Below are 23,143 nucleotides of genomic sequence, written 5' to 3'. Positions count from 1 at the left end.
TTACAATCAGTCAATGAGTACTCTAGTATACTTGTTGCTTTCTTCATTTTCTCTAAGTCCTCCCGGGACATTATATATTATTAAAAATTGATAAAATTTAGAATATGATTCAAATGTTTGTATTTTGACTGTCATTTAAAATTCCCCAAAATAGAGGTAATCTCAAACCGTTTAGGGTTCAACCTCTGCGATTGTATAAAACTGAGCCCTGCAGAGCATTTGGTTGTACCTTTCCAAGTTAATAATGGGATCACAAATTTTACCTGTTAAAAATATAGTAATCATGATTTAAAAAAAGGATTGTTGTTTGAAGAAGGCTTCTATTGGATTAATATCATGAATATATTTTGCATAGCCATGTAGTTTGTTGCCCAATTTAATTTACCATGTTTACTGGTTAATCATGGTAATGTAGTTCCAAATTTTTTTTTCATTTAACATGATGTATGTCTTCTTTCGCTTTCATTCAATGTCATTGAAAAGGGTTGAAGGTGTACTTTAATACTGGAGTTAAGAATAAGATAAACTATTAAATAAATTGTAAAAAATAAAATATAATTACCATGATAACAGTCCACACTGATGGAATAACCTTGTAATTTAATAAATTTATTTTTATTAAATAATTGTATGACTGTACTGTACATGCTGTATATGTAATTTCAGCATTTCACCGAAGGTATAACTAACAAGCTGATAGGATGTTATGAAGCAGACAAAGGATTTGGTTGTGATGTGGTGCTAATACGAATATATGGTGCTAATACAGATCTGATTATAGATAGAGATACAGAGAAAAATAATATTATATTTCTGTCAGAGCATGGGCTGTGTCCGCCTCTTTATGCTGAGTTTAATAATGGTGTGGCTTATGGATTCTCTCCCGGACAAACACTGGACCCAGAATCAGTTAGAAGATACAGAGTGTAAGTAGTCCAGGATAACTTAATGCAAACCTTTTTATGTTTCAATGCTTTCACACCAAAAAAAAATTACAGAGCAATAAACAAAAATCACTGAATAACAGGCTCCTGATTTGGGACTGGTACATACAGAATGTGGCGGTAACCTTCATTACCTTGGGCAGAGGTGTAACAGTAAAACATAAGAACAATTCTAAAAACCAGTTGAAAAAAGCCTCACTCATCAGAGGGATACAAGTGGAAATGCATCTCACAACAACCCAGAGTGGATGTGCAAGGGCACTGATACACCCTCACAACAAAAAAGACACCAAAGTAAACATCTAAGAGTACTTGCAGTTACTGACAACTAGTTCAAAGCCAATAACAACGAATAAAAAAAATTTCCTCTGAGACTAAAATATGTCTTATATCATGTATATGTCTATTTATCTAATCTTGTATTTTGTTTGTCTATAATTATTGTCCTATCTGCATCTTATGTTTATTTTACAGACAAATTGCCAAGGAGATGGTAAAGTTACATTCTTTGAAGCCAAAATCAGGGTCTCCACCATCTGCAGGTTTATTTCCCAAACTTGAGAAGTGGTTGGCTATAGCACCAACTGGGTATGAACAACCGGAAAAAAATGAAAGGTAGTCAGCCGAATAAGATTTTTATGCCACATTTATGGACATTATGTTTTCTGGTCAGGTAAACGTTTTGGTCGAGGTAGTTTTTGATGAAGTTGATGTAAGATTAACTTGAAACTTAGTTCACATGTTCCCTATGATATGATCTTTCTCATTTTAATGCCAAATTAGAGACTACCCCATTTTCAAGGTCCACTGAACATATAAAATGATAGTGTGGATGTGGCATAGGTGTACTTAGGACACATTCTTGTTTTAACAATGTTTAACATAAACTTATGCTTCATTCTATAACTTTAAATGTGGTGTCATATCAATGTCAGGTATTCATATCTGATGTTTCGTCATGATCATATGTTTATGTGTTGTTCAACCGTCTAGGTAACAACAACCATTGATAGACTGAAATTGGGAGAAATGTAAACTTGAAAAAAAAAATTTAAAATGAATTATTTCATGATTCTTCTGGAATTTCATATAGTTGGGTAGTTGTCTTACTGATAAATTGACAAATAGACCTGTCCAAAATTCATCTTAACCATAATCATATTTATTGCAAGTTATCTTTATTTTACCTACGTTACCTGTGAAACGAATGCTTGGGGGAAAAATGTATTCCTCAAATGTGCACAATTGTAATGCGCCCTACTGAAAACTAATTAGATTGGTCTTTTAAAATCCTAAAACTTTTAGGGTCTTAGCATATTAAAATCTAAACAATGCCTATGTGCAACTGATGGTGAATGCTAGATTTATGCTAAAAGAGGGACGAAAGATACCAGAGGGTATGGAAAATAAACTAACAACGCCATGGCTAAAATCAAAAAGACAAACAGACAAACAATAGTACACATAACACAACATAGAAAACTAAGTAATAAACAGTTATTTACTGTGAAAGTACTTTTATTCGTGGGGTACCAATTTTCGTGGTTTTCGTGGATGACTTAATCCATGAATTTAAGTGTCCAACGAAAAAAAACAACCATTGTCCAAATCAAGACATGGAAAGATCCCCATGAAGGTTTGACTACGTATATGATCTAGAGAATATATTGAATAACCTCGAAACTGAGAATAATTTAATAGCAGCAACAGAACTACAATTGTATGCAGGATTATACCCATTTAATCTTTGATAACCTAAACTGTACAACTTTTGATCTATTAATTTTCATAAAACAAGGTTTTTTTTCGATGAAAGTCAGATTTCCGGTATTGATATGCAAGTATGATAAAGTGTTCATTTTATATCCTCATAGTTCTCGTACATATGCGAAATAATTATTTAAAGCTGGGCTTGATTTTGATAAGAATTATTTGATAATTATAGATACGCTAGAATCATTTGTTTATGATACTGATTTCTTTAGGTGACATGTTTATGGCCTAACTAACACCTTTGATGGTCCTTAATCTGTTGATCACTTTGTCTTGGGTTAATTAGTGTTGTCACTACGATTTACAGGATCAATGTTTACTTTGCAATTTCCTTCAATTCAAACTATTTGTAACCTTCGTTTCTAATGGCTTTAATTTTTCTAATTTTTTTTAGAAAGCTAAAATCCACGAATTTAAAAACCCACGAACATGTAAATATTGCTCAAACCACGAAAATTGATACCCACGAATTAAAGTACTTTCACAGTATCTTAAAATATGCATTGATTTGTTATTTTTTCTTAGATTTAAAAAACATGTTGGATCTATAGATAGGCTGATGAAGGAATATGAAGAACTGAAGAAGACAATAGAATCTTTACATGCTCCTGCTGTCATGAGTCACAATGATCTCTTGTTAAAAAATCTAGTTTATGATCAAGCTACAGGTATGATGATGTTTAGATGAATGGAAAAAGTATTACATATTAAAATATCAGATATGAATGGATTTGTTTCGCCTATCTGAGGTACATACAATGGGTTGTTAACTATTGGCTGTAAATTGACTGTAAAAGTATAAAAAATATAAGGAAATGTGGTTTGATTGCAATTACCAATGAATCAACTATACACCAAAGTTACAGCCAATAGCAATGAGTGTGTAGGCAAAGATAATGTCTTTGGTTAGCTTGCTTGTTATCTGAACCTTGAAGTCATTATTTGGTAAAGTATACTACTCTCCTACCTTCCTTACGAAGTAGCCTTATTTTCGCGAGTGATTTATTTTTGCGACTTTGGCGAGTAGAAAAATAACGTGAATATAAATCGTTGCGAATGTATCAATCTGTGATCTTTCAGTATACGTAATAAACTTCATCAAGTAAATCAGATAATTGCGAAATTAGATAGCCGCGAAGTGGTCAAGAAAGAATAAAACGCAAAATAAAGAATCTGCGAAAATAAGTTGGTTTACAGTATTACCTTTGCCTACACACTCTTTGCAGTTGGCTGTAAAAGGAAGATGATGTAAGCATTAAAAGGTCTTCAACAATTAGAAAAATCCATACAGTATTTTTTTTTTTTACAAAACTCTGGAATTTATATTTACACTAAGCATGTACAAGAATAACATTTTGTCTGTAAATCATTTCTCTTATATACAGTCAGGGTGCTACTTAAACAAGTGATTTCATTATCACCTATTTCAGTGATTTGATAAATTCAGTTATCACCTATTTAAGTGATTTTGGTGTTTCCTTTGATCTTCAAATGCTAATTTCATTGATTTTCCATATTTTCACAGACTTTTCTTTAATTTTCCTACATAAATCAATTATTCCTTTTTCTATTGATATTTACTTCACCAGTGCGCTTGAGCAGTAAGTTAGTGCACTTAAGCTTTTAAAAGTACCCTTGGGAATTGTTCTGTAATCAAATATTCATTAACTACTCTGACTATCAGACAAAGGTCAACAATATTGGGTAACCTGATTATTTTTCTTTAGAGTTAGAATGATATACTTCAAGGTTATGTCCTGATCTACAAATTATTCCAGAAAATGCATATTTTAAATAAATTGTAAAAACTGACAGGCTTATCAAGCAAAAGACAATTTCTTGATGTACATAGTTGTTTTTTCAATGGAATTCTTGTCTTTTTACCAATAAAAAAATTAAGCTTGTAAGAAAAATATCAAGAATAAGTTATAAACACTTATTTAAGTGATCTTCTCAAATTACTCCGTGTAATATAAATATAGTCTGTGTCTATTTATAGATTTTTTAAAAATATTTCACAGCCAAAATCACTTGAAGAAGTGATCCTGAAATCACTTGTTTAAGTAGCACCCCTGATTGATATAAATATCAATAAAATCTTAACAGAGTTTTTGTCCCTTTGAGCAGTATTTTATATGTTTGAAGATATATGAAAACTCTACTGTAAATTTAAATTAAAAAAAAAAATGGGATGATAAAATACATATTTAAAAATTATAGAAGTGTTCAACTTTGATTAATTTGATAGTGTCAGCATTAATTGTTACAAATAACTTCAATATAAGGTTTAAAATGCAGAAAATTAAAAAAAAATATATTTTGTACATGTACATAATTATGTAAAATAAGTATTTTTTATTTGTTTTTTCCTCTTCTTTTTCAGACAAAATAAGTCTTATAGATCACGAGTATGCAATGTTCAATTACCAACCTTATGATATAGGAAATCATTTCTGTGAATATGCAGGTATTGTATTGTAAAAGAAAAAATATATTTTTAACGAAGCAGTAAGGTTATCAAAGCTAATGATAACACAGGTCAGATTCAGAATATTTTAAAAAAAGGTCAGGATGCTCTCTTTTTTGCCTACATTCTATATTTGTTGATGCCACCAAGAGTTTGGTTCAGTCTGTGGTTAAACATTTTTAAGGATAAAAGTAGGATTAAAATCTTAAGGGCATACAATACAGTTTTGAACCCATATTTACATTTTGATAAAAATTTCTATATAGACTATTTTTTACCTTATTATGTATTATAAAATATACCTTCATCTGCTCCTTTTTTTAGTAAAATGAGGTCAAATTTTTGTATTATTTGCTCAAAATTCTGATTTGTGGCCGTATTTTGTCTTTCGAAAGAAAGACATAACTTTTTTTTTTTTCAGAAATAACTCATATTATTCAAATGTTCATAAACGTAGAAAAAACATCATTTTTTGCTGTATATTTATCATGTTTATCAAATATAAAAAGATTGCACTTTTTACGTTTTCATGAAAATCGGCACACATAATCTTCTCATGTAATGAAACCAAATGGCATTTTAAAAAGGAGGGGTCTATGAAATCGTTTATAAGTTAAAGAAGTTCGAATGATAAAAATCAGTCAAAAACTGAATCTTTTCCTGATAAGTGATGATAGTTTGACGTTGCATAAATTTACGTTATCAATGTCATTACCTCCCCTGTAACTGTATTGTATGCCCTTAAGGGTGAATTCAATTAACTTTCCTATAATAATGAAAAACTGAATAAAGATTTAACGAAATTATCATTTCCAAAAATAAATTAGAATTCTACACTATCTTGATAATTTTATAAACAGTCAGGGGCATTACTTAAACAAGTAACAATTAAAATTACCTATACAAGTAATGTTGAAAACGAGGCTTATTTAAATATAACTTAATATATAAGTTATTTTTCTGAATATAATCTTTATAGGTGTTCAAGAATACAGATTTTACTAGCTTAAAATAATTTTCACAGTTATCTGGTTATTTTTCCCTTGATATATGAAAACTAATTCTTCAGAAACACTAATTAACTTTCCCACGCACTTATCTTTCATACTGCCGCTTCTGGGTCAAAGATTGGTCTCTTGGGACTATTAAATTATCATTTTCCTCTAAAATCTTGAAGGTAGACTGATATAAACAGAAAGATACTTGTGAATTAATTAAGACCTGAAGTTATTTATAATTTGTAACCTAATTCAATTACATATGTGCCTTAGATAAGTGTAAATGCTATTTTTTTCAAAAATGTTTAAAATAACTTATTCAAGTAATATTTTTGTCATTATTTTCAAAGTAAACCTTTACCTCCATACTCCTCTCGAATCTGATAAATTCTTTATTTTATGATATAAAATGTTGTTTAAAATCATGAAAACTACATTTAGTCTTGATTTCTATTGAAAATTAAAATAACTCTATTAAGTAATTTTATTATTTTTAAAATAAAAAAATACTTATATAAGTAATAGAAAAAATTAACTTGTTTAAGTAACGCCCCTGACTGATAAATTGAAATTATATATCACCACTTAAATGGCAAATAAATATGTATATTTTTTTGTATTCATCACTTTGCTACCAGTAGAAAAATAACCTGAATATAAATTGTTAGGAATATGTAACACTTGGATCTTTCCATACCTATCTACATTAGGTAAATTAGAAAATTGTGAATAAAAACTCATAGATAAGAGTATGGTATAATTTAAACATAATAAAATGATGATTTGAGATATAAGGAAATAAACTCATCGTAGATGTACCAGGACTAAATTAAGTATGTATATACGCCAGATGCGCGTTTCAGCTACTAAAGACTCATCAGTGACGCTCGAATCCAAACAGGTTTAAAATGCCAAATAAAGTTCAAAGTTGAAGAGCATTGAGAACCAAAATTCCTAAAAGTTTTGCCAAATACAGTTTAGTTAATCTATGCCTGAGGTAGAAAAGCCAAAATTGAAATTTCATCACTGCAAAGTGGACTAGAAAGTGCTAAAAGCAAAATAAAGTACTTGTGAAAATAATTCAGTTTACTGTATACATCATGTTATGTTTAGTTTCAAATAAAGTTCATTCAGCTACCCATAATGACATTGTACTTCATGATAGAGGCCTTTTATTGTATGTATATATATTCTGAAAAATTAAACTTGAGAAATAATTCATGGGGCTTGAATATATCGTGGTTTTACCACGGGTTGGCCTTTTATGACAAATATTTTACCCTGAGCGATAGCGAGGGGTAAAATATCGGCATAAAGGAACAACCCTTGGTAAAATCTAGATATATTCAAGCCCCATGAATTATTTCGATTCTAATAGGACAAATACAGCAATTCTTTTGGATCGAAGCGCTCTAGGTAGAGGCAAATATTTGCCGTTCCAATAAATTAACGCACTTTTAAATTGGCGTATAAGAACGCAGCAAACAGAATAAGTGACATGCTCAAACTATTTACAATAATGTATTTAGATAGATTTGGATGAATTTTAATGATAATTTACTTATATGTCTTCTATGTATAAAAAACAGGCTTATACCACATTTTAGCATTGCTTTTTTTACGTTTCCTTTTTGTGATGATTTTCGGTATCAGAAGCGTGTATTTTCCTGTAAAATGCTTAAATTATTACATCAACATTCTATGACGTCGGGTACTTCATTCATATAAAAAAACATATGAAGTGGGAGTACGATCGGAACAGCCAATGCAATATATTCATATTTTACCACTGGTGTGTACTCAAAGCGTTTGAAGGACGTCATGTTAGAATAAGGAATATTTCCTTTATATTTAAGGTGTAGATGAGGTAGATTTCAGCAGGTACCCAAACAAAGAGTACCAGTTATCGTGGCTACGTACATATTTAGAAGAATGGAATAAACAAAACAATATTAAATCTGCTGTGACTGATGAAGAGGTTGATAAGCTGTACAGACAAGTAAATAAGTGTGCTTTGGTAAGCTCTTATATTTGACCATTCTAGAAATGAAAATTAATTCATTTTTAGAAATAACATGTATAACCGTTAATAGATTACAGTGCAAATTTGACACCTTTGCATTAAGTCCTTTCAGAAAAAACATAAGTTTCATAGATAATTGTTAACCTTCTATTTATAAACATTTAGGTGTGTCAAAAAATTTGTACCTGTTCAACATGTTCAATGTATGAAGTTATCCTTGTCTTTACATTTGAAATAAAAAAAAAAAACTTGTCCACTAAACACAATTTTAGCTCTTTTTTTCCACAAATTTTATAAAATTATATACATGTTTGTTCTATGCATTTTCCAAAGATTGGGTGATCTACAATGTTTATAATTTTTTAGTTCGAAGCTATGGTTTCTGATGAATGATGTATCACAACATAATTTCATAATCAGCATGTCAAGTTTATTATCAAATATTTGCCAGCAGTGTTTTCATTAAGAACCGGCCGCCGGCCATTTTGACCTGTTCAAATCAATTTCTGGCCGGTTCAGTTGTCCTTAAAAAAAAAAAAAGTCCGATTTTTTTTATCAGATCTTTTTATATTTAAATCATTACAACGGAGTTCGAAGATTTGTGTTTATATTTTTAACCGACATGCGGTTGCAACGACGATTTTCATTGGCTGTTATTTCAGACTTCCTGTTTGACACACGTGCTTATCGTTGTTATGATTGAATGAATAGTAATGTACACGGATTCCACTGTTCCCTCGCAGCTCTCGAGGGGTGCTCCGTAAACGGAGGGATCTACGTACATACATACATAGTTTTACTGTTTAAGTGATCTACAACGGACCCCGTCGATCTGCCGGCAACTACAGAGCATCCGAAAAGGGGACAGGGTACATCGATGAAAAATTGCTTTGGCAGAACTTCTGGTCCCGTTCCAAATCATAGATATATTTCTGGTGATAATACTTTCAGTTGTGAGGTATGTAACCCTTTTAAAAGCTATCAAACGAAATTTAGAAGAAGTGGAAGCTCATGTTTTCTTATAAATGAGCCTGGCCAGCACTTCTTCTTTTTCTTTCTTTACACATCTTTTCATACCACCGGGATAATGGGAAGGGGGATATTTAAAACTGCTGCATGCAGGGGAAGTGCTGTCCAAATTTTTTAAGGGGTCCCCAAAGGTAGGACAAGTATCTGGTTTTAAATGTAAATAGCACCATAATTTTCTTATTGTCCCATGTCCCTATTTAAATAAAATTAACCTCTTTTCAGGTTCAGAGTTTTTGCTACTACATGTAACCTTTTATCAACAATTATATAGCCAGAAATAAATTATGATGCTCAATGTAGTATTTTTTTATTCTGAGGATGATCAGATTTTGAGGACGATTGTTGCTGGTGAACTCTATTTTGGCATGAATAACAAGTTTTTATACATAAGTGTCATTGAATTGTATCCATCAATCATTCTAATAATTAATCTCTTATTGAAGTGATATAAATGAAAATATTTCAATATTATACTTTCTGACTTGGTGATGTTAGATATTAATTCAATTTTTTTACTTAGAAAAACTTTAGGTTGCCTACATTAACAGTGGTACTGTAAAAGTGACATTTTTAGAACAATAATAATTTTCTGCCATGCCCAGAATTCAGGATTTTGTGTCTAATTTTTTTTTAAATCTTTGATGGTGGGGGGAGTGGTAGAAATGACATTTTCAGAACTATAGTTTTATGCCAGGTATGCAGGTTTTTAAGCCTTTTTGTTAAAATTTTGGGGTGGGCTAGTGGTAAAAGTGACATTTTCAGAACTATAATTTAATGCCCAGAATGCGCCAGAATACAGGATTTTGCGTCTAATTTTAAAAAAATCGTGGGGGGGCAAGCCCCCCCAAACCCCCCCTGTTAGGTTTGGGCCTGCTTAAATCTCTAATTAGCCCCTTCAAACAAAATGAAGTGAAACCCCTGTTGCCATCAACACTTAATTTCCCAAATGACTAAATGCATGCATATAAAAACAGACAATTTCTAACAACATTCTTGAAATGCACTTTAACATTGATTTATATCCACCCACTTTAAATCTAGATCTGGATCAGTGGAATATTTCAAAACACATTTAAAGATGATCAGTGTCGGATCCAGAAATTTTCATAAGAGGGACCCACTGACTGCCTATGAAGGCGCTTGCTCCAGTCATGCTTCAATTTAAAAAAAAAAGGGGGGGGGCTCCTGAAAAACCATCTAAATAGGCCTCTGTCATGTACAATCTAAATCAATTTAGGCAAATTATTTAAGGTGGTACCAAACACTTTGACTACAACTAACTTGCCTCATTGAATTTTCATAATTTCATTTGATATATAGCAGTTTGAGAAACACTCATTTTGTTCATTGAGAAGCTTAACCCTTTCACCGATAGCTGCCCAGACAGAAGCTACTCCAAGACAATGGCTTCCCTAGCTACTATTACTCAAGTGGGAGATCTTCATAATAAATGCCAATAAAAACTTGTATGCAGTTATTTGTGTATTTATTTCATTCACTAACATCATGTTCACAGTTTTGTTTATGTTTTGATAATTTTTATACGACCGCAAATTTTGAAAAAATTTTCGTCGTATATTGCTATCACGTTGGCGTCGTCGTCGTCGTTGTCGTCGTCGTCGTCCGAATACTTTTAGTTTTCGCACTCTAACTTAAGTAAAAGTGAATAGAAATCTATGAAATTTTAACACAAGGTTTATGACCATAAAAGGAAGGCTGGTATTGATTTTGGGAGTTTTGGTCCCAATATTTTAGGAATTAGGGGCCAAAAAGGGCCCAAATAAGCATTTTCTTGGTTTTCGCACTATAACTTTAGTTTAAGTTAATAGAAATCTATGAAATTTTGACACAAGGTTTATGACCACAAAAGAAAGGTTGGGATTGATTTTGGGAGTTTTGGTTTCAACAGTATAGGAATTAGGGGCCAAAAAAGGGTCCAAATAAGCATTATTCTTGTTTTTCGCACAATAACTTTAGTTACAGTAAATAGAAATCAATGAAATTTAAACACAATGTTTATGACCACAAAAGGAAGGTTGGTATTGATTTTGGGAGTTTCGGTCCCAACAGTTCAGGAATTAGGGGCCAAAAAGGGACCCAGATAAGCATTTTTCTTGGTTTTCGCACCATAGCGTTAGTATAAGTAAATAGAAATCTATGAAATTTAAACACAAGGTTTATGACTATAAAAGGAAGGTTGGTATTGATTTTGGGAGTTTTGGTCCCAACAGTTAAGGAAAAAGGGGCCCAAAGGGTCCAAAATTAAACTTTGTTTTGATTTCATCAAAATTGAATAATTGGGGTTCTTTAATATGCCGAATCTAACTGTGTATGTAGAATCTTAATTTTTGGTCCCGTTTTCAAATTGGACTACATTAAGGTCCAAAGGGTCCAAAATTAAACTTAGTTTGATTTTAACAAAAATTGAAACTTTGGGGTTCTTTGATATGCTGAATCTAAAAATGTACTTAGATTTTTGATTGTTGGCTCAGTTTTCAAGTTGGCCCAAATCGAGGTCCAAAATTAAACATTGTTTGATTTCATCAAAAATTGAATAATTGGGGTTCTTTGATATGCCAAATCTAACTGTGTATGTAGATTCTTAATTTTTGGTCCAGTTTTAAAATTGGTCTAAATTAAAGTGGAAAGGGTCCAAAATTAAACTAAGTTTGATTTTAACAAAAATCAAATTCTTGGGCCTTTTTGATATGCTGAATCTAAACATGTACTTAGATTTTTGATTATGGGCCCAGTTTTCAAGTTGGTCCAAATCAGGATCTAAAATTATTATATTAAGTATTGTGCAATAGCAAGTCTTTTCAATTGCACAGTATTGTGCAATGGCAAGAAATATCTAATTTCACAATATTGTGAAATAGCAAATTTTTTTTTAATTAAGAGTTATCTTTCTTTGTCCAGTAAAGTAAGCAAGAAATATCTGCAAGAATTTTTTTTAATTGGAGTTATCTTTCTTTGTCCAGAATCAACTTAAATCTTTGTTATATACAATATACAATGTATATTCACTTTTTACTACCAACTGATAAATTTAAATTATCTTTACCATTCAGTGATAACAAGCAGTTTTTTTTACATCTTAATATTTTATGATGTATTTAAATGAGTAGTAATTGTTGCAAACTCCATTAGAATATTTTAATTGAAATTAGTTTTGGAATAAGGGAAAGGGGGATGTGATTAAAAAAATGGGTTCAATTTTTATACGACCGCAAATTTTGAAAAAATTTTCGTCGTATATTGCTATCACGTTGGCGTCGTCGTCGTCGTCGTCGTCGTCCGAATACTTTTAGTTTTCGCACTCTAACTTTAGTAAAAGTGAATAGAAATCTATGAAATTTTAACACAAGGTTTATGACCGTAAAAGGAAGACTGGTATTGATTTTGGAAGTTTTGGTCCCAACATTTTAGGAATTAGGGGCCAAAAAGGGCCCAAATAAGCATTTTCTTGGTTTTCGCACTATAATTTAGTTTAAGTTAATAGAAATCAATGAAATTTTGACACAAGGTTTATGACCACAAAAGAAAGGGTGGGATTGATTTTGGGAGTTTTGGTTTGAACAGTTTAGGAATTAGGGGCCAAAAAAGGGCCCAAATAAGCATTATTCTTGGTTTTCGCACAATAACTTTAGTTAAAGTATATAGAAATCAATGAAATTTAAACACAATGTTTATGACCACAAAAGGAAGGTTGGTATTGATTTTGGGAGTTTTGGTCCCAACAGTTTAGGAATTAGGGGCCAAAAAGGGACCCAAAGAAGCATTTTTCTTGGTTTTCGCACCATAGCGTTAGTATAAGTAAATAGAAATCTATGAAATTTAAACACAAGGTTTATGACTATAAAAGGAAAGTTGGTATTGATTTTGGGAGTTTTGGTCCCAACAGTTAAGGAAAAAGGGGCCCAAAGGGTCCAAAATTAAACTTTGTTTGATTTCATCAAAATTGAATAATTGGGGTTCTTTAATATGCCGAATCTAACTGTGTATGTAGATTCTTAATTTTTGGTCCCGTTTTCCAATTGGTCTACATTAAGGTCCAAAGGGTCCAAAATTAAACTTAGTTTGATTTTAACAAAAATTGAAACCTTGGGGTTCTTTGATATGCTGAATCTAAAAATGTACTTAGATTTTTGATTATTGGCCCAGTTTTCAAGTTGGCCCAAATCCAGGTCTAAAATTAAACATTGTTTGATTTCATCAAAAATTGAATAACTGGGGTTCTTTGATATGCCAAATCTAACTGTGTATGTAGATTCTTAATTTTTGGTCCAGTTTTAAAATTGGTCTAAATTAAAGTGCAAAGGGTCCAAAATTAAACTAAGTTTGATTTTAACAAAAATTAAATTCTTGGGCCTCTTTGATATGCTGAATCTAAACATGTACTTAGATTTTTGATTATGGGCCCAGTTTTCAAGTTGGTCCAAATCAGGATCTAAAATTATTATATTAAGTATTGTGCAATAGCAAGTCTTTTCACAGTATTGTGCAATGGCAAGAAATATCTAATTTCACAATATTGTGAAATAGCAAATTTTTTTTTAATTAAGAGTTATCTTTCTTTGTCCAGTATAGTAAGCAAGAAATATCTGCAAGAATTTTTTTTAATTGGAGTTATCTTTCTTTGTCCAGAATCAACTTAAATCTTTGTTATATACAATATACAATGTATATTCACTTTTTACTACCAACTGATAAATTTAAATAATCTTTACCATTCAGTGATAACAAACAGTTTTTTTACATCTTAATATTTTATGATGTATTTAAATGAGTAGTAATTGTTGCAAACTCCATTAGAATATTTTAATTGAAATTAGTTTTGGAATAAGGGAAAGGGGGATGTGATTAAAAAAATGGGTTCAATTTTTATACGACCGCAAATTTTGAAAAAATTTTCGTCGTATATTGCTATCACGTTGGCGTCGTCGTCGTCGTCGTCGTCGTCGTCGTCGTCCGAATACTTTTAGTTTTCGCACTCTAACTTTAGTAAAAGTGAATAGAAATCTATGAAATTTTAACACAAGGTTTATGACCGTAAAAGGAAGACTGGTATTGATTTTGGAAGTTTTGGTCCCAACATTTTAGGAATTAGGGGCCAAAAAGGGCCCAAATAAGCATTTTCTTGGTTTTCGCACTATAATTTAGTTTAAGTTAATAGAAATCAATGAAATTTTGACACAAGGTTTATGACCACAAAAGAAAGGGTGGGATTGATTTTGGGAGTTTTGGTTTGAACAGTTTAGGAATTAGGGGCCAAAAAAGGGCCCAAATAAGCATTATTCTTGGTTTTCGCACAATAACTTTAGTTAAAGTATATAGAAATCAATGAAATTTAAACACAATGTTTATGACCACAAAAGGAAGGTTGGTATTGATTTTGGGAGTTTCGGTCCCAACAGTTTAGGAATTAGGGGCCAAAAAGGGACCCAAAGAAGCATTTTTCTTGGTTTTCGCACCATAGCGTTAGTATAAGTAAATAGAAATCTATGAAATTTAAACACAAGGTTTATGACTATAAAAGGAAAGTTGGTATTGATTTTGGGAGTTTTGGTCCCAACAGTTAAGGAAAAAGGGGCCCAAAGGGTCCAAAATTAAACTTTGTTTGATTTCATCAAAATTGAATAATTGGGGTTCTTTAATATGCCGAATCTAACTGTGTATGTAGATTCTTAATTTTTGGTCCCGTTTTCCAATTGGTCTACATTAAGGTCCAAAGGGTCCAAAATTAAACTTAGTTTGATTTTAACAAAAATTGAAACCTTGGGGTTCTTTGATATGCTGAATCTAAAAATGTACTTAGATTTTTGATTATTGGCCCAGTTTTCAAGTTGGCCCAAATCCAGGTCCAAAATTAAACATTGTTTGATTTCATCAAAAATTGAATAACTGGGGTTCTTTGATATGCCAAATCTAACTGTGTATGTAGATTCTTAATTTTTGGTCCAGTTTTAAAATTGGTCTAAATTAAAGTGCAAAGGGTCCAAAATTAAACTAAGTTTGATTTTAACAAAAATTAAATTCTTGGGCCTCTTTGATATGCTGAATCTAAACATGTACTTAGATTTTTGATTATGGGCCCAGTTTTCAAGTTGGTCCAAATCAGGATCTAAAATTATTATATTAAGTATTGTGCAATAGCAAGTCTTTTCACAGTATTGTGCAATGGCAAGAAATATCTAATTTCACAATATTGTGAAATAGCAAATTTTTTTTTAATTAAGAGTTATCTTTCTTTGTCCAGTATAGTAAGCAAGAAATATCTGCAAGAATTTTTTTTAATTGGAGTTATCTTTCTTTGTCCAGAATCAACTTAAATCTTTGTTATATACAATATACAATGTATATTCACTTTTTACTACCAACTGATAAATTTAAATAATCTTTACCATTCAGTGATAACAAACAGTTTTTTTACATCTTAATATTTTATGATGTATTTAAATGAGTAGTAATTGTTGCAAACTCCATTAGAATATTTTAATTGAAATTAGTTTTGGAATAAGGGAAAGGGGGATGTGATTAAAAAATTGGGTTCAATTTTTCTCATTTGAAATTTCATAAATAAAAAGAAAATTTCTTCAAACATTTTTTTGAGAGGATTAATATTCAACAGCATAGTGAATTGCTCTAAGAGAAAACAAAAATGTTAAGTTCATTTGAATACATTTATTCTGTGTCAGAAACCTATGCTGTGTCAACTATTTAATCACAATCCAAATTTAGAGCGGAATCCAGCTTGAATGTTGTGTCCATACTTGCCCCAACCTTTCAGGGTTCAACCTCTGCGGTCGTATAAAGCTACGCCCTGCGGAGCATCTGGTTCTCATTTGAAATTTCATAAATAAAAAGAAAATTTCTTCAAACATTTTTTTGAGAGGATTAATATTCAACAGCATAGTGAATTGCTCTAAAAGAAAACAAAAATTTTAAGTTCATTTGAATACATTCATTCTGTGTCAGAAACCTATGCTGTGTCAACTATTTAATCACAATCCAAATTTAGAGCGGAATCCAGCGTGAATGTTGTGTCCATACTTGCCCCAACTGTTCAGGGTTCAACCTCTGCGGTCGTATAAAGCTACGCCTTGCGGAGCATCTGGTTTCTTCATAAAATATTAAAATTTTTTAATTTTCGGCATTATTTTGGTGAAATTCTCAAAATTCTGCAGTTTGACACCAAATCGTAATTTTTAAACCCAAAACAGCAAAATTTTGAAAAAAATTATGAGGCTGTACAAATTAATCACACTAAACGATGTCCATTCCAAGTGTTTTGTACATAAAACAACATTTTATGTCAAAAAAGTATACTAGTTTGGCTTCAATTCTTCCATATTCTTTCCAAAAAAATTTCCCCCCCATTTCAAATTCTCGTAAATTCCGTAAATTTCCTCTGATTTTGACACGGTTTTCAATAAACGGAAGCGCCATGTTTACACTTTCATCCGATTCATGTGATTAAACATACACTTGGGTTTTTTTCAGAGTTATCTCCCTGAAGTGTTTTGTACCTCTTTAACTCTAGAAAGCTGATATACACTTAAAACATTCCTAAAGCAGAACAATAATACACACATTAACTATATCAAAGAAATAGATGTAACTGAAATCAAGCTCAAAATACTTTATAATCTGCTGATTTAGAATAATGAATTGTTTTTTTAAACAAGAAGATGGGGTATGATTGCCAATGAGACAACTCTCTACCAAAGATCATTCAAATGACCTAAAGGTTAGCATCTATAATTCAACAATCAACAAAAACCTATAATATAGGTGGATGTATATAATTTTGTACAGCAAATTCAGTAACATGACAAGAAGATAAGACAATATTATTGTGAAACGCCTAAAATAAAGATTTGTTTCCATGTTATATTTCAGGCAGCCCATTTTTTCTGGGGAGTTTGGGCTTTGATACAGTCAAAATATTCCGCTATAGATTTTGACTATTTAGAGTAAGTAGTAACCATAGTTTAAATAACCATTAGGTAGGCCATGGAAAATGGTTTTGTAAAATTTGTTGTAATTTGATGCAGCTTGCTGTATTTGTATTAATGCATATTTGATTATTTGTTTCAAAACATGCCCAAAACAACAAGGGATATAGACCTGCGGTCCACAAACTTTACTTATACTTGGAGTACAACATTTAGGATCTAAACTCAAAATCTAGTGTTTTGATTGGTTGTTATCTGTGTTTGAGTATCATAATCATACTGAAAATATTTTTGAACGCAATGACTTAAGTGTTATAACAGACACTTTTAAGACACTGTAATGTATGTAATATTATCATTGGACTAGACACATTATATCATATCATTGTAAAAGACTGTGTGGGATATATGAAGGAGAAAAATCTATGTCTGTGTAGAATTAGTTGGTTCTTAAGCCGCGGTCAAACCTTACCAAATAGCACAAACTGACCCCTAACGGATTACTTTTTTTCAATCCGTTCATGTTTCCGTTAAACATCCGTTCTTATACGTTAGACGTCCCTCCATATCCGTTGCATGTCTGTTGAGCGTACGTTTTATTCGTCGACATCTGTTCTGTCCAGTGGAAAACTTTGAGCATGTTTCAAACTTTGAACGAACGTCCAACGGATAAAATGTCCGTTGAACGTCCATTTTGTACGGTACTCGTCTGTTTCGTTTCCATTTTGTATCCGTTACGTGTCCTTTATACATCCATTGGAGGTCTGGATGATATATTCAGCAATGGACTTCTACCGGAAGTTTAACAGTTAAAACTGATGTCTAACGGATGTTTAACGAACTCATACTGGACATATAACGGATAAAAGGGATGATGAACGGATCTGAAACGGATTTTTCCGTATATCTTGTTATCCGTTTTATCGGGTACGCTTCCGTTAGGTGTCTGTTTTATGCAGTATTCGTCCGTTGGATGTACGTTCGACATCTGTTCTGTCTCTCGTAGGTTGCATATCCGTTGTGTGTCCGTAATGCACTTGTTACACGTCTGTTTTATTTGGTCACTACATCAACGGACTCCCAATGGATAACAATTTTGTCAAAGGACAATTTTTATTTTCATCCGTTAGGCGTCCGTTCTTGCTATCTGGTAAGGTGTGACCGAGGCTTAAGGAAGACAGGAAATTTAATCATTATGAGATAAAAATAGAAAAGACATAAATTTTTCTAACCCTAATATAATCATGATAAGCATAATAAGGCTTATTTAACTTTTTAAACCAAAACATTTCCAAACGAAGGAAAAAATTATATTCTCACACAAATTGTAGGATATTTTCAACCATAGTAAAATCAGCCTCTTGTGCAATGATAGTATAATTTGTCAGGTTTTAATACAGTGTGTTTTAGTCAATGGTATTCTTCTATTATTATTCATAAAGAGGTAAGCATTGCAGTACTGTAGTTGTAGTCATAGCTCCGATTAAGTTAAGAGATAAATATGTTGTATTTGGTGGTAGGCATAAGAAAAACAAATGATTTTATCGTTGCAAATTCAGTTTACCTATCTAAGCATAGCAGTGCTTGTAAAATCAAGGTTTACATAGTTACATAGGCCAAGCTTTAAATACTATACATTAATCTCTATTTGACGCAAAATAAACAAATTAGTAAATTCAATCATAATATTGGAGTCGAAAACAAAAACTCCACATTAAGATGTCATTGTCCATGGCAAGTAAAGAGCGAAGAGAGGCAAACAATTTTTGAACCAATTTATGCAGAAAATTGTATTATTTCATCATATTTTCTGTAAGCACATTTTCACCCCAAGTATCCGGCTCTGGTTAGTTTTTTGTTCAATTTAAAAAATACCTACCAAATTCATATACCTATATTTCCAACAGAACTTTATTGTTTTCTCTAAACTTCCAACATTTGAATCATAATTATTTGATGTAAAAGTTCCCCACCAAATCTTTTATTTGATATCTCCTAACTGGCCCTGTTACCAGAGGCACTTATGTAAACAGGAACTGAAGTGACCCCCCTTTCCCAGAATTTATCAAAATCCATCCCATTACAGCAGCACTTTGGAATATAAAAACTGAAGTGACTCCCCTTAATGAGTCCCAGAGTACATGGAAAAACCTGGCGTCTGTTCGTCAGGTCTTGTTAACACTCTCATGTGTATAACTCTTGTCAGATTTTTATGAAACTTATATCATGAGTAATGTCTGACACTTTCAAAAAAAGTCCAAATCAAATATATTTAACCAATTATGACCTTTAAAAATATGAATTATAATGGATATCCCATTGTGTTTGCTCTAAAGCTTTTATATCTCTTATATACTCTCCGATATTAAAAATATAAGGAAAAGGAAAAACGGTGCTTTTTCTAGTACTTGCTGTTGTTCCTTGGATATATAAAATATGTGCAAAGCAGGGGATACTAGAAATTTGTTTTTTTATTGAAAATAAAATTGATGTTTGTACTAAATAGAAACTGGAATTTACTGATAAGTCTAGGAATTTTTATCACTCTCTATAACAGATTATATTTTTTTTATCAAGTCGTCTTTCATGCCATAGGAAACTATATCAAGATATGGTAGTTAAGTTGTTAGTAATATTGTTAGTCAGGTATAGAAGCCATCGCTCCTCTAGGCTAAAATTCAGATGAAACATGTCCGTGGGTTCGTGAATCGTCCTCTGTGCATACCGTAGCCGACAAGTAGGCTTTTTACTAAAACAACCGAAAACACTTTTCTGCGATTTAACCATCTTGATTTATTACATACTTTATGTTATCCTAAATGAAAGACCATGTATATTGCTTTGGAAATGATTGGAGGTTATCCTCGTATCCTCACCCTTGTTACATTTGGATACCTCAGAGTTTAACTGCTGCGAACATAATCTTTATTAATATTTTTTTTGGTCAAAATGATGTGGATGCTTGAGCATCTGAGTGTACATGCAAGCTAAGCAAATGGTTATATGCATAGTTACTAGAGTAGAAAGTTCATGTTTTGTTTTTATGATGATTTTGTTTTTTTCTTTTCAGCTATGCCATAATGAAATTGAATGAGTACTTTGCAAGGAAGGAAGAATTTTTAGCACTTTGAAATAATGTAGGGTTGACAATATTTTTATGGTAGAGGATTTAAATTATATTTTTAATATCAAATATTTTATTTTGTTTTACACTCTTCTAGAGGAGTTTCTTTTTTACTGATATTTGTTATTCATTTTGAGAAAGTTACATTTTCTGAATACATTTTGTATTTGTCTATATTTAAAAATCTAATATTTTCAATTGTGACCATACTCAGGTATTTGTGAATTCTATAACTGTGACTGCACTCTGTTATTGTCAAGAGTATCATTGTATTAAATTATCTGTGTTGCATTTACAAAGTTTTCAAACTTCATACAAATATCAAAAATATGTTTTATTATAATATTACATTATGAAAGATATAAATACTTGTGTAAGATTTTTTTGAGTAACACGTAATACTGTAACAAATTGTTTTTATTCTCATTGTTATTGGTTTAAAATCTAAATAAAAACATTAGTTATTGCATGTAGTAGTTTTAAAGTTGTAGTTTTAAGTTAAGTTGGTTGGTTGGCTTGGGAAATGCAACTAGAATTTTGATTTAGCATGGTTAGTAAACATATTTCATAGCCCTTTCCTAATAGACAGATCATCATTTAGATTGTATAAGTTTTGGTGCTAAAGTGTTTTTATATCTTGTAGTATATGTATCCTATAACTAAGTCAGTATTTACAAAAAAAATAATGTAAACCATAGACATGTTTGCTCAATATATATATACATGTATAACCAGTTCCTCTTCAATCGTTTTATTGTTGCAAAGGGGTAATATGCATGTTTTTACTTGTTTTTTAATCTCATATATCTATATATTTACCAATTTTATGAAGATGTTCTAAATTCTAAACCTTGTGTCTGATCCTTTAATCATCAATTATATAGTGTTGACTCTTTAGAATGTGAGGTATTTGATTTCACTTTCATGCCAAATCTTCGCCAAAATTGAATTGATATCTTCACAACAAATAAATACAAAAAAAATAGTGACAAAAAAAGTTTTATCTAAAGATTTTTTTTATAAAATTATATTTTAAAGAAAAAAAGTCATTCCTTAATTATTTCTATCAAAATCCTTGACTTGTTTTCCATAAATTGTTTCATATTGGTCATGAAAAAGATGAAAAACCAGACTAATTTTCCAACTATCATTGGCTTAATAATTTTACTAAACCTTTTAAATCCATGACATTTTTGTGGCTTCAATAATTTGGGTTATTTAATTTTCAACACCCAATTATAGTTGTTATGACAATTAGATCAGAAAGACCTACATCAACATATATAATTTTAAAGGTTATGCAAAACAGTGTTTATGTTTTTCAAATATTCCATAATTAGTGTTTTTTATAATAAACAATTCCTTGATTCATAGCTTTTAATTTTGTTAGTGATTGACTTCCCTTTTTTGAATTTTTATACTTTTAAACCTTTACTTGTTAAACTCGTGTAGTAATCGTTGTGATAAGAGTGCTGTAAATTCAGAAATTAATACGAGGTTTTTATTATTGCGAAAAATGCGACTAAGTTGTAAACGCAATAATTTAAACTCGCATTTTGAAATATTTTATATGCATTTAAGGATGTATTCTTCTGACGTTTCAGTCTCGTTGAAATCTCGTTCTGGAATTATGTCTAAAACATGTGATATAAGTGGAAAATATGAATGAATTTAAAAAATGTTATAATCAAAGTCAACTCTGTGAAAAAATAGGGTATTTCCAATGAGTAGTTTTTGAGTAATCAATTTTTCAAATTCTATTACCAATCAAGTCAGTGTTTTTAGCCAAAATTTACAGAAAATGGGTGAGGGATACAAAAAATGATTTTACCAGAAACATGTTCATCCCACATCCCTTTTTTCTTTTCAAATTTCTTAGGTATATATGTTTTCAATCATTTATAACAAAGAAGTTGAAAAAATATGCAATTTGTACTTAGAACAGAGAAAAATCACAAATTTACAAAATGGACAACATGGTAAATTTGGCACAAAAAAGCATCAAAATATGATAAAACTTTCTTATATTAACACCTACCTATAGTTTTTGTAATTCAAATTTATTCAGATCCGTCCCCTTTATCTTTTTTGAAAGTATGACAAAAAGTTTAATTGTAGAAATGTATTTTTTCATGATTATAGCCCAAAAATAGGTAAAAACTGATGAAAAATGAGAAAATCATCAAAATTAGGTACTTTCAAAGGGCCGTAGCAAAAAAAGAAGTGCACCACCATATGATTTTTTCTTCACTAATTATTTTTTTACAGTCATATTAACCCAAAAAACAGGTTTAGAAAAAAAGTTTAATTCTAGAAATTTTTGGCTCCTCAGAGGTGTACATCCTTAACAGGATTTTTCTCAAATTCATAAAAATTAAAATCGCATTTAAGTCTAAAATGACAAAATCGCAGTAATAAATGCATGCAATAATTTCTGAATTTACAGTATTAGAAACTATCATGGTTATGTTTTGTTGTAAAATAAGCATATTTATTTATTGCTAAATTTCATTACATACTTTACAATTTGTGTATTCATGGTTTGTTGTACTTTATTATTCCTTTGCAAAATATTTAGAAATCCATGTATTATATCTCAACATTTATTGTCATTTGAAGGAATAGAATAATTTATGCATACAATAATTGCTAAATGTTTATTATTTACAAAAACTTTCAAGCACTGTTATCTGGAATTATGGTAAAAATGCAAAATACTATATGTAATTACTTCACTCATTGTCAAATACCTGTTTTATCAATTTTTGTCTCAAATTTAAAACTAAAAAAAGTTAAACTATTCATTTAAGCTGTAACACCTGATCAT

The 23,143-nt window shown here is 30.9% G+C and overlaps 1 protein-coding gene across 1 annotated transcript in view; it reads left to right on the top strand.

The window, feature by feature from the left end:
- Positions 1-21,890, top strand: part of LOC134685668 (ethanolamine kinase 1-like) — a 31,117-nt gene extending 9,227 nt beyond the window's left edge. Inside the window, exons 2-8 of the mRNA XM_063545628.1 lie at positions 667-926; positions 1,419-1,559; positions 3,243-3,385; positions 5,101-5,184; positions 8,039-8,199; positions 17,137-17,210; positions 20,263-21,890. Coding sequence (XP_063401698.1) covers positions 667-926; positions 1,419-1,559; positions 3,243-3,385; positions 5,101-5,184; positions 8,039-8,199; positions 17,137-17,210; positions 20,263-20,323 — 924 coding nt within the window. The 3' untranslated portion in view covers positions 20,324-21,890. The remainder of the gene's footprint in view (positions 1-666; positions 927-1,418; positions 1,560-3,242; positions 3,386-5,100; positions 5,185-8,038; positions 8,200-17,136; positions 17,211-20,262) is intronic.
- The last annotated feature ends 1,253 nt before the right edge of the window (positions 21,891-23,143 follow it).

The sequence above is a fragment of the Mytilus trossulus genome, chromosome 9 (assembly GCF_036588685.1).
Source record: "Mytilus trossulus isolate FHL-02 chromosome 9, PNRI_Mtr1.1.1.hap1, whole genome shotgun sequence".
NCBI classification, from domain to species: domain Eukaryota; kingdom Metazoa; phylum Mollusca; class Bivalvia; order Mytilida; family Mytilidae; genus Mytilus; species Mytilus trossulus.
Note: the sequence above shows the minus strand (reverse complement) of the source record. Positions and strands in the feature narration are given on the sequence as shown.